The sequence below is a fragment of the Phoca vitulina genome, unplaced genomic scaffold (assembly GCF_004348235.1).
Source record: "Phoca vitulina isolate PV1807 unplaced genomic scaffold, GSC_HSeal_1.0 scaffold13, whole genome shotgun sequence".
In the NCBI taxonomy this organism is placed as follows: Eukaryota; Metazoa; Chordata; class Mammalia; order Carnivora; family Phocidae; genus Phoca; species Phoca vitulina.
Genome location: NW_022589716.1, coordinates 14646324 through 14658425, shown reverse-complemented (window position 1 = coordinate 14658425; position 12102 = coordinate 14646324). Strand labels below are relative to the sequence as shown.

Sequence of the window (12102 nt, the reverse complement as noted above, 5' to 3'; positions counted from 1 at the left end):
AGGTACATGTGCCCCTTCAAATCACTACATTCGTATCCTTTAGATAAATACCTAGTAGTGCAATTGCTGGGTCATAGAGTAGCTCTATTCAACTTTTTGAGGAACCTCCATACTGTTTTCCAGAGTGGTTGCACCAGCTTGCATTCCCACCAGCAGTGTAAGAGGGTTCCCCTTTCTCTGCATCCTCACCAACAACTGTTGTTTCCTGTGTTGTTCATTTCAGTCATTCTGACTGGTGTGAAGTGATTTATCATTGTGGTTTTGATTTGTATTTCCCCGATGCTGAGTGATATTGAGCATTTTTTCATATGTCTTTTGGCCATTTGGATGTCTTCTTTGCAGAAGTGTCTGTTCATGTCTTCTGCCCATTTCTTGATTGGATTATTTGTTCTTTGGGTGTTGAGTTTGATAAGTTCTTTATAGATTTTGGATACTAGCCCTTTATCTGATATGTCATTTGCAAATATCTTCTCCCATTCTGTTGGTTGTCTTTTGGTTTTGTTGACTGTTTCCTTTGCTTTTTATGTTGATGAAATCCCAATAGTTCAGTTTTGCTTTTGTTTCCCTTGCCTTTGGAGATGTGTCTAGCAAGAACTTGCTGTGGCTGAGGTCACAGAGGTTGCTGCCTGTGTTCTCATCTAGGATTTTGATGGATTCCTGTCTCACATTTAGGTCTTTCATCCATTTTGAGTCTATTTTTGTGTATGGTGTAAGAAAGTGGTCCGGTTTCATTCTTCTGGATGTGGCTGTCAGAGAAGTTTTTTTCTTAACTCATACTCTCGCACCTTTAGACCTTTCTCCAGGATTTCTTCTGCCTTTGCCCCACGGACTGTGCAGTGGACGGCAATCTTTTCATTTCTCCTGATACCAAAGGATCTAACTGTGTATCTAGCTTTGGAGAACATGGGAGTCTGGCCTGTGAGCTGCTCCAGCACCTTGGCTGCCTGGGTCAGTCTGCCTCCACTCTCCCCCACACAGATGTTGAGGCAGAGCTTGCAGATGCAAAGTTCCCACATGGGGTTCTCCTTTTCACCTTGATCCGCCATGGTGGAGAACAGGAAGAGTCCCCCCCCACCTTTTTTTTTAGAGAAGGAGAGAGGGGGAGACATAAAGAGAGAGAGAGAGAGAGAGAGAGAGAGAGGTGTGGTGGAGAGGGACTGAGGGAGAGGGAGAGAAACTTAAGCAGGCTCCATGCCCAGTGTGGAGCCCAATGCAGGGCTCGATCTTACAACCCTAAGATCATGACCTGAGCCGAAATTAAGAGTCAGACACCTAACTGACAGAGCTACCCAGGTGCCCCCAGTGTTTCCTTTTATACCTAGTACTTTCTGTGTCTTGTTTAAGAAATCCTTTCCTACCAAGGGTCATGATGCTTTTTTCTTGTATCCTTTTTTAGACCTGTCTAGTTTGCCTTTTATGTTTATGTTTTCAGTCTTCCTAGAATCTTAGTTTTGTGAATGATGTGAGGTCCAACCTAATTATTTTTCCACATAGATGAGTAATTATGTATTTATCAAAGAGACTGTCCCTTCCCCACTGCTCTGCAGCGCCACCTCTATCATGTATTAAGTGTCCATATTTATACAGATCTAATTTAAGACACTCTGTTCTGTTCCATTGGCCTTTCTGTCTGTCCTGGTATCAATACCACACTGACTTAATTACAATAGCTTAACTTTATAGCAATAATACATCTTTTTTTCCCCCTTTAAGCCACTGGACTTTTATTTATTTTTATTTTTTTATTTGAGTATAGTTGACTCACAATGTTACTTTAGTTTTAGATATACAACATAGTGATCCAACATCTCTATACGTTATGCTATACTCTCCACAGTGTAGCTACTACCTGTCACCATGTAACACTCTTACAATATCATTGACTGTATTCCCTCGTGCTGTACCTATTACTCCCATGATTTATTTATTCCATAACTAGAAGCCTGCATTTCTCAATCCCCTACACCCATTTGGCCCCTCCCCTCAGCCCCTTCCCTCTGGCAACCATCAGTTTCTTCTCTGTATTTATAGGTCTTATTCTAGCAATAATAAGTCTTGATACCTGGTAGAACATGTCCTCCCATTCTTCTTCACCAAGTTTCTTGCTTGTTCTTGGCCCTTAGCATTTTCATATCAATTTTAGAATTAGCTTATCACATTTCATAAAGTAACCTTTTGGGATTTTGGTTGAGATTGCCTCAAATTTATAATAAATTTTGAGAATTAGTGTCTTTCTAGTATAAATTTTACAATCAGTTTTTCACATTCCATAAAAATCTGGTAGAATTTTGATTAAAAATGCATGAAATAGAGAGAAGTGGCACATTTACACATGGAGTCTTCCAATTCATGAGATATCTTTTATTTATTTGCCTCTTCTTTAAATCTGTCAGCATTTTATAATTTCCTCTGTAGAGGTTGTACTTTTTTAGATAAATTTTCAGGTACTTAATATCTTTTAATGTTATATTAAATGATATCTTTAAATTTTTGAATCTTTATTACTTGAATATGGAAATTAATTTATAAAATAACTAACAGACCTCATTTTTTAGAATAGCTTTAGATTGGGGTGCCTGCATGGCTCAGTCATTAGGTGTCTGCCTTCAGCTCGGGTCGTGATCCCGGGGTCCTGGGATCGAGCCCCGCATCGGGCTCCCGGCTCAGCGGGAAGCCTGCTTCTCCCTCTCCCACTCCCCCTGCTTGTGTTCCCTCTCTTGCTGTGTCTCTCTCTGTCAAATAAATAAATAAAATCTTAAAAAAAAAAAAGAATAGCTTTAGATTTAAATAAAAATTGAGCAGATAGTACAGAGAGTTCCCATATCACATAGTCCCTGCTGCCCCTCCCTCCACTCAATTTACTCATTATTAGCATCTTACATTAGTATGGTACATTTGTTAGAATTAATAAACAAGTATTGATACATCATTAACTAAAGTCCACAAGTTACCAGTTTTTCTTAGTTTTTACTTAATGTCCTTTTTCTGTTTCAGGAACCTATCTTAGACACTACATTATTTCTAGTTGTGTCTTCTTAGGCTCCTCTTGGCTCTGACAGTTTCTCAGATTCGTTTTTATTTATTTATTTATTTATTTATTTATTTATTTATTTATTTTATTTATTTATTTTTTAAATTTTATTATGTTATGTTAGTCACCATACAGTACATCATTAGTTTTTGATGTGGTGATCCATGATCCATTGTTTTCGTATAACACCCAGTGCTCCATGCAGTACATGCCCTCCTTAATACCCACCACCAGGCTAACCAATCCCCCCTCCCCCTCCCCTTCCCCTCTAAAACCCTGTTTGTTTCTCAGAGTCCATAGTCTCTCATGGTTCATCTCTCCCTCCAATTCCCTCCCCCTCATTTCTCCCTTCCTTCTCCTAATGTCCTCTATGCTATTCCTTGTGTTCCACAAATAAGTGAAACCATATGATAATTGACTTTCTCTGCTTGACTTATTTCACTTAGCATAATCTCCTCTAGTCCTATCCATGTCGATGTAAAAGTTGGGTATTCATCCTTTCTGATGGCTGAGTAATATTCCATTGTATATATGGACCACATCTTCTTTATCCATTCATCTGTTGAAGGGCATCTCCGCTCTTTCCACAGTTTGGCTATTGCAGACATTGCTGCTATGAACATTGGGGTGCATATGGCCCTTCTTTTCACTACATCTGTGTCTTTGGGGTAAATACCCAGTAGTGCAATTGCTGGGTCATAGGGTAGCTCTATTTTTAAATTTTTGAGGCACCTCCACACTGTTTTCCAAAGTGGCTGTACCAACTTGCATTCCCACCAACAGTGTAAGAGGGTTCCCCTTTCTCCACAACCTCTCCAACATTTGTTGTTTCTTTCCCTGTCCATTTTTGCCATTCTAACTGGTGTAAGGTGGTATCTCAATGTGGTTTTGATTTGAATTTCCCTGATGGCTAATGATGAACATTTTTTCATGTGTCTGTTAGCCATTTGTATGTCTTCTTCAGAGAAGTGTCTGTTCATCTCTTCTGCCCACTTTTTGACTTGATTATTTGTTTTTTGGGTGTTGAGATTGAGAAGTTCTTTATAGATTTTGGATACCAGCCCTTTATCTGTAGTGTCATTTGCAAATATCTTCTCCCATTCTGTGGGTTGCCTTTGTTTTGTTGACTATTTCCTTTGCTGTGCAGAAGCTTTTTATCTTGATGAAGTCCCAAAGTTCATTTTTGCTTTTGTTTCACTAGTTTTGGAGATGTATCTTGAAAGAAGTTGCTGTGGCCGATGTCAAAGAGGTTACTGTCTATGTTCTCCTCTAGGATTTTGATGGATTCCTGTCTCACATTGAGGTCTTTCACCCACTTTGAGTTTATCTTTGTGAATGGTGTTAGAGAATGGTCGAGTTTCATTCTTCTGCATGTGGCTGTCCAATTTTCCCAGCACCATTTATTGAAGAGACTGTCTTTTTTCCATTGCATGTTTTTTCCTGCTTTGTCAAAGATTATTTGACCATAGAGTTGAGGGTCCATACCTGGGTTCTCTATTCTGTTCCATTGGTCTGTATGTCTGTTTTTGTGCCAGTACCATGCTGTCTTGGTGATCACAGCTTTGTAATATAGCTTGAAATCAGGCAACGTGATGCCCCCAGCTTTGTTTTTCTTTTTCAACATTTCCTTGGCGATTCGGGGTCTTTTCTGATTCCGTACAAATTTTAAGATTGTTTGTTCCAGCACTTTGAAAAATGTCATTAGAATTTTGATTGGGATGGCATTGAAGGTAGAGATTGCTCTGGGTAGCATAGACATTTTAACAATGTTTATTCTTCCGATCCGTGAGCATGGAATATTTTTCCATCTTTTTGTGTCTTCTTCAATTCCTTTCATGAGTGTTCTGTAGTTCCTAGAGTATAGATCCTTTACCTCTTTGGTTAGGTTTATTCCTAGGTATCTTATAGTTTTTGGTGCTATTGTAAATGGAATCATTTCTCTAATTTCTCTTTCTACAGTTGCGTTGTTAGTGTATAAGAAAGCAACTGATTTCTGTGCATTGATTTTGTATCTTGCCACATTACTGAATTGCTCTATGAGTTCTAGTAATTTGGGGGTGGAGTCTTTTGGGCTTTCCACATAAAGTATCATGTCGTCTGTGAACAGAGAGAGTTTGACTTCTTCTTTGCCAATTTGAACACTTTTTATTTCTTTTTGTTGTCTGATTGCTGTTGCTAGGACTTCTAGTACTATGTTGAACAATAGTGGCGAGAGTGGGCATCCTTGACGTGTTCCTGATCTTAAGGGAAAGGCTCTCAGCTTTTCCCCATTGAGGATGATATTTACTGTGGGTTTTTCATAGATGGAATTTATGAACTTGAGGAATGTTCCCTCTATCCCTATACTCTGAAGAGTTTTAATCAGGAAAGGATGTTGTATTTTGTCAAATGCTTTTTCTGCATCAATTGAGAGGACCATATGGTTCTTCTCCTTCCTCTTATTAATGTGTTCTATCACATTGATTGATTTGCAAATGTTGAACCAGCCTTGCATCCCAGGGATAAATCCCACTTGGTCGTGGTGGATGATCCTTTTAATGTATTGTTGGATCCTATTAGCTAGGATTTTGTTGAGAATTTTGGAATCCATATTCATCAGGGATATCGGTCTGAAATTCTCCTTTTTGATGGGGTCTTTGCCTGGTTTGGGGATGAAGGTAATGCTGGCCTCATAGAGTGAGTTTGGAAGTTTTCCTTCTGTTTCTATTTTTTGAAACAGCTTCAGTAGAATAGGTATTATTTCTTCTTTGAATGTTTGGTAGAATTCCCCAGGGAATCCATCAGGCCCTGGACTCTTGTTTTTTGGGAGGTTTTTGATCACTGCTTCAATCTCGTTACTGGTTATTGGCCTATTCAGGTTGTCAATTTCTTCCTGTTTCAGTCTTGGCAGCTTATAGGTTTCCAGGAAGGCCTCCATTTCATCCAGATTGCTCAGTTTATTGGCATATAGTTGTTGATAATAATTTCTAATAATTGTTTCTATTTCCTTGGTGTTAGTCATGATCTCTCCCCTTTCATTCATAATTTTATTAATTTGGGTCCTTTCTCTTTTCTTTTGGATAAGTCTGGCCAGTGGTTTATCAATCTTATTAATTCTTTCAAAGAACCAACTTCTAGTTTCATTGATGTGATCTACTGTGTTTCTGCTTTGTAATTCATTCATTTCTGCTCTAATTTTAATTATTTCTCTCCTAATGCGTGGCTTAGGCGTCGTTTGTTGCTTTTTCTCTAGTTCTTTAAGGTGTAGAGTTAGTTGGTGAGTTTGGGATTTTTCTATTTTTTTGAGTGAGGCTTGGATGCCTATGTATTTCCCCCTTAGGACTGCCTTTGCAGTATCCCATAGGTTTTGGACCGATGTGTTTTCATTCTCATTGGTTTCCATGAATTGTTTAAGTTCTTCTTTGATTTCCTGGTTGACCCAAACATTCTTGAGCAGAGTGGTCTTTAGCTTCCAAGTGTTTGAATTTCTGCCAAATTTTTTCTTGTGATTGAGTTCCAGTTTTAAAGCATTGTGGCCAGAGAATATCCTGGGAATAATCTCAGTCTTTTGGTATTGGTTGAGACCTGATTTGTGACCCAGTGTGTGGTCTGTTCTGGAGAAAGTTCCATGTGCGCTCAAGAAGAATGAGTATTCTGTTGTTTTAGGGTGGAGTGTTCTGTAAATATGTATGAGGTCCAGTGTATCATTCAAAGCTCTTGTTTCCTTGTTGATTTTCTGCTTAGATGATCTGTCCATTGCTGAGAGTGGAATATTGAGGTCTCCTACAATTAATGTATTGTTATCAGTATGACTCTTTATTTTGGTTAACAGTTGGCTTAAGTAGATGGCTGCTCCCATGTTGGGGGTGTAGATATTTACAATTGTTAGGTCTTCTTTTTGGATAGACCCTTTAAGAATGATATAGTGTCCTTCTGTGTCTCTTATTACAGACTTTAGTTTAAAATCTAATTTGTCTGATATAAGAATTGCTACCCCAGCTTTCTTTTTTTTTTTTTTTTTTAAAGATTTTATTTATTTATTTGAAGAGAGAGACACAGTGAGAGAGGGAACACAAGCAGGGAGAGTGGCAGAGGGAGAAGCAGGCTTCCCGCCAAGCAGGGAGCCCGATGCGGGGCTCGATCCCAGGACTCTGGGATCATGACCTGAGCTGAAGGCAGACGCTTAATGACTGAGCCACCCAGGTGCCCCCCCCAGCTTTCTTTTGAGGTCCGCTGGCATGGAAGATGGATCTCCATCCCTTCACTTTCAGTCTGGATGTATCCTTAGGTTCAAAATGAGTCTCTTGTAGGCAGCATATGGATGGGTCTTGTCTTTTTATCCAATCTGCAACCCTGTGCCGTTTTATGGGAGCATTTAGGCTGTTCACATTGAGAGTGATTATTGAAAGATATGAATTGTCATCATGTTGCCTGTCAAGACGTTGTTTTCATAGATTGTCCCTGTAAATTTCTGTTGTAGATCACTCTTGGGGTCTTTCTCCTTTTATAGAACCCCCCTTAATATTTCTTGCAGGGCCGGCTTAGTGGTCACATATTCTTTCAGTTTCTGCCGGTCGTGGAAGCTCTGCATCTCTCCATCCATTCTAAAAGATAGCCTTGCCGGATAAAGTATTCTTGGCTGCATGTTCTTCTCATTTAGTACCCTGAATATGTCTTGCCAGGCTTTTTTGGCTTGCCAGGTCTCTGTGGATAGGTCTGACGTTATTCTGATGTTCCTCCCTCTGTATGTAAGGAATCTCTTCCCCGTAACTGCCCTTAAGATGGTTTCCTTGGTTCTAAGATTTGCAAGTTTTATTATTATATGCCAGGGTGTTGGCCTGTTTTCCTTGATCTTGGGAGGGGTCCTCTCTGCCTCTAGGACTCGAATGTTTGTTTCATTCCCCAGATTAGGGAAGTTCTCAGCTACGATTTGCTCAAGTACATCTTCTAGTCCTCTCTCTCTCTCCACTCCCTCCGGGATTCCAATTATTCTGACATTGGAACGCTTCATGGTGTCACTTATTTCTCTGATTCTATTTTCATGGATTCTGAGTTGTTTTTCCCTGGCCTCCTCTTTTCCCTTTTTATCTATTATATTGTCTTCCAGGTTGCTTATTCGTTCTTCTGGCTCACTTACCCTAGCTGTTAGATTATCTAGATTGGATTGGATCTCATTGATAGCATTTTTAAGTTCTGCCAATTCAGCTTTCATTTCTGCCCTTAGAGACTCTATGTTGCCATTAATTGATTTCTCCATTCTAGCCATTGTCTTCACAATTGCTAGCCTGAATTCCATCTCCGACATCTTGGTTATATCTGCATCCATTTGTGAATCTGCAGCATAAGTCATAATCTCTGAGTCTTTTCTATTTTGGGGGTTCCTCCTCCTAGTCATTCTGTTGATGGGTGTTTGAGGGAATGTATAGAGTCCAAATTATTGACCAGAACCCAAGCAAGATGCACCTGTTTTCCAGGGACCTTAGGGTTCCTGGCCTCTTGTTTTCCCAGCCTGTCTTCTGCGGGAGGGGCCTGCTGCGCTGTTACTCAGGCAGCCCTGTTTGGGCGGAGTTGCCCTGCGCCCCTGTGGTGGGGAATGGGCTCAGCGGGAATCAGTTTTGGGGGCTTTTGTTCTCTGGTGGCTTTCCCTGGCGGCTTTCCGCGTCTCTTCCGCGAGTCAGAGCAGAAGAGACTGTTTCCAACCCTCTGCCTCAGAGCAGAGAGACCACAGTCTGTTCTTCAGTGAGCTCTCCAGGCCACACTGTCTCCGTTTCTGTCCGTGCTGCTATAGACTGCAGCGTCCTGGGTTGTGCGCCCCTCCGCAGCGCTCCCAGTCCTGCCTCCAGGTTGGGGCACGTCTCTGCCCTTTGTGCTTCTAAAACCGCCAGCTGCTCCCAGTTTGCACGCGCGACCCCGCAGTTCCGGGTTTCCGCCCCGGGGGCTGCCCTAAAGTCCTTTCCGGCCACTATCAGTCTGCGAGTCTGTCTGTGCCTGTCCGCAGCGGGCGCAGCTGTCACTCACCGGCGGTGTCGGATCCCCACGGCCAGGCACCCTCCCGCTGCCGTTTATCCTCCGATATCTGCCCGTGGAATCACGGCTCCCGGCTTCGTACCTCAAAACCAACCACCTGCGATATTCTGTTTGTAGAGATCCAGATCTTCTTACATCTCAGGCTGGTTTTGTGGGTGCTCAGAGTGGTCAGGTAGATATCCAGCTCAATTCCAGGGACCAGTTGAAATAGGGTCCCCTACTCCTCTGCCATCTTTCTAGAATCCTGGTTTTTTTTATTTTTAAGTAGGCTCCACACCCAACATGGGGCTTGAACTCACAACCCTGTGATCAAGTGTTGAATGCTCTACCAACTGAGCCAGCCAGGCTCCCCCTCTTTAGTTTTGTTTTTAATGACCTTCATAGTGTTGAGAAGTATGGGTCAGGTATATCAGAGAGTAGCCCCGTTTTGGAATTCGTCTGATGTTTTTCTAATGATTAGACTGAGGTAGTGGGTTTTCTGAAGGAGGATCAGATCACAAAGGCAAATGCCATTTTCATCACATCATATCAGGGGTACATATTATCACCATGACTTACCACTATTGATGTTGACCTTGATCTCCAGTCTGAAGTAGTGTTTATCAGGTCTCTCCACTCTTTTTTTTTTTTTTTTAAAGATTTTATTTATTTATTTGAGAGAGAGAATGAGATAGAGAGAGCATGAGAGGGGGGAGGGTCAGAGGGAGAAGCAGACTCCCTGCTGAGCAGGGAGCCTGATGTAGGACTCGATCCCAGGACTCCAGGATCATGACCTGAGCCGAAGGCAGTCACTTAACCAACTGAGCCACCCAGGCGCCCAAGTCTCTCCACTCTTTTCTCTCCCTCCCATATGTCCTCTCTGGAAGGAAGTCACTATTTGCAGCCCACACTTCAGAATTGGGGAGTTAACACTCTCCTGGAGTAAAGTAGCTACATAATTTATTTGGAATTCTTCTGCATGGGAGATTTGTCTCCTCCTTCCCTTATTAATTTATTCAATGACTTATTTATATCATTATGGACTTATGGATATTTATTTTATACTTTGCGCTATAATATAAAATTTATTGTTATATATAAATTCATATTGATCACTGAATTTTTTCTTAATTTTTGAAATTTCTTTTTTCTTTAAAAACCTTACCTTTAAAAATGTTGTATATTGGAGTGCTTGGGTGGCTCAGTCAATTAAGTGGCCGACTCTTGATTTTGGCTCAGGTCATGATCTCCTGGGATCAAGCCCTGCATGGTCAAGCTCTGTGCTCAGCAGGGAGTCTGCTTGAGGATTTCTGTCCCTCTCCCAGTCCCCCCTCTGCCCCTTGTGTGTGTGTGCTCTCTCTCTCAAATAAATACATAATTCTTAAAAAAAATAAAAATGTTATATATTTTTTATTTCTCTTCATTTTAATAGTTTATCTGAAGATTTTTTTGGGATGTCTACATATACCATCATATAAATTACAAATAGTGAGAGTTTTGGTTCTGTCTTCATAAACATGACATGTTTCCAAAACCTTGTTTAGAGTATTAGAAATTGTTGGTTCTTCTCCTTTCCATAATGCCTTAGTTTTTCTACATGGTGTATTATATATGGAGTTTCTTTTGTAGGAATCCAAACGCCGAATGAGTTACTTTTTAGATGTTTTCCTGTTTTCTCAAGAAGACTTAGCTTTAAATTCAGCTATCCTTATGTGGCCTAGGAAAATTAATCCCATCTTTGATGAAAATGATGTGGTAAATATCTTTTTCAGTATATATTTTTGTATTCTGACATTTTAAGCACATTTATTTGATCTACCTTTAAAAACTAACTTTATGTGTCAATATGAGTTTGGGGCTAGAAACATTTATGGCCCTGCAGGTTAAGAACAGGCTGTTAGGCTTAATACAGGATCTGGTAAGAAGTGGGACTGACATTAAAGAGGTCAGAACCGTTATAGACTGGTAATAATAGTAAGCACTGCCTTAAGTGCTTTGCATTTAGTAATTCATTTAGTACCTGCAGAAATCCCAGGTCCTCCTATTTCCCCCATTTCATAGATGAGAAAAGTGAGTCTCAGAGAAGTTAAGTAACTGGCCCAGGATGAGAGAGAAAAGAAGTAGCAGATTCAGAATTTTATATCGGATTGAATATACTTTAGATTTTAGAACAGTTCTAGTGTAAACCAACTTCTCTTAAAGTGGGAAGTGAGATGGTATAGTAATGAAAAAGCAAATAAGTCAGATAAACCAAAGTTCTAGTGCAGATTTTGTCTTTTATGACTTTGTGACATTGGACATGCCTCTTGATTTCTGTAAGCCTAAATTTCTTCATCTCTGAACTGAGAATAATAATAATAACTGTGCTAATGTAGGTAAGGTATTGGATAGTTCCTGACACATGGCACGTGCTCAATAAGTGGTAGCTTCTACCGTTACCCAGCATCTGTTAATAATACATAAGAATCATTACAGTCACTTCAGAGAGCTAGGAAAATCTTTCTGGGTGGTTTATTATTCTTTGCATTTTTTTATTAGTGTTTCACTTTTGTACTCATTTTTACTTCTGTGGTGTTTTTTATTACCATACAAAGCATTCAGATTTCTGACTTGATAGGTTTCCTTTGTAACAAAATAATTAACCTGATCAAATTGTCTCTTAAAAAGCTCATTGAGAGTGCTAAACATAAAAAAGAAAATGAGCTAATTGCCAAGAGAGAGAAACTGATTTTGGAAATAGAAAAGGAATCACGTCGCATGGAAGAGTTTACAGAATTTGCAGAATTGGACCGCATGCAACAGGTATGATAAACACAGAAGAGCATAACTATGACAGGCCTGTAGATTAATATGAGACATGTTTGCATACATTTAAAAATACAGAAAAACATATGCTTACTATGTATGGCAAAGAGGGGTCTGACTCTTAGGCCTGGAACTGGTACTATGTATGTGATCTTTCTTGTGGCTTAGCTTTCTATCTGTAAAATAGATGGAACCATATCTTTTGCTCTATATCATAGTAGTGTTGTAAAGTTGGTATTTAAAGTTGCAGTGTCAGTGCCTGGGTGGCTCAGTTGGTTAAG

General features: G+C 40.1%; 1 protein-coding gene across 1 annotated transcript in view; it reads left to right on the top strand.

Moving 5' to 3' along the window:
• Positions 1–12102, top strand: part of DNAH12 (dynein axonemal heavy chain 12) — a 234173-nt gene that overhangs the window by 41127 nt on the left and 180944 nt on the right. Inside the window, exons 13-14 of the mRNA XM_032412204.1 lie at positions 10646–10771; positions 11684–11818. Of these exons, the coding sequence (XP_032268095.1) occupies positions 10646–10771; positions 11684–11818 (261 nt within the window). The remainder of the gene's footprint in view (positions 1–10645; positions 10772–11683; positions 11819–12102) is intronic.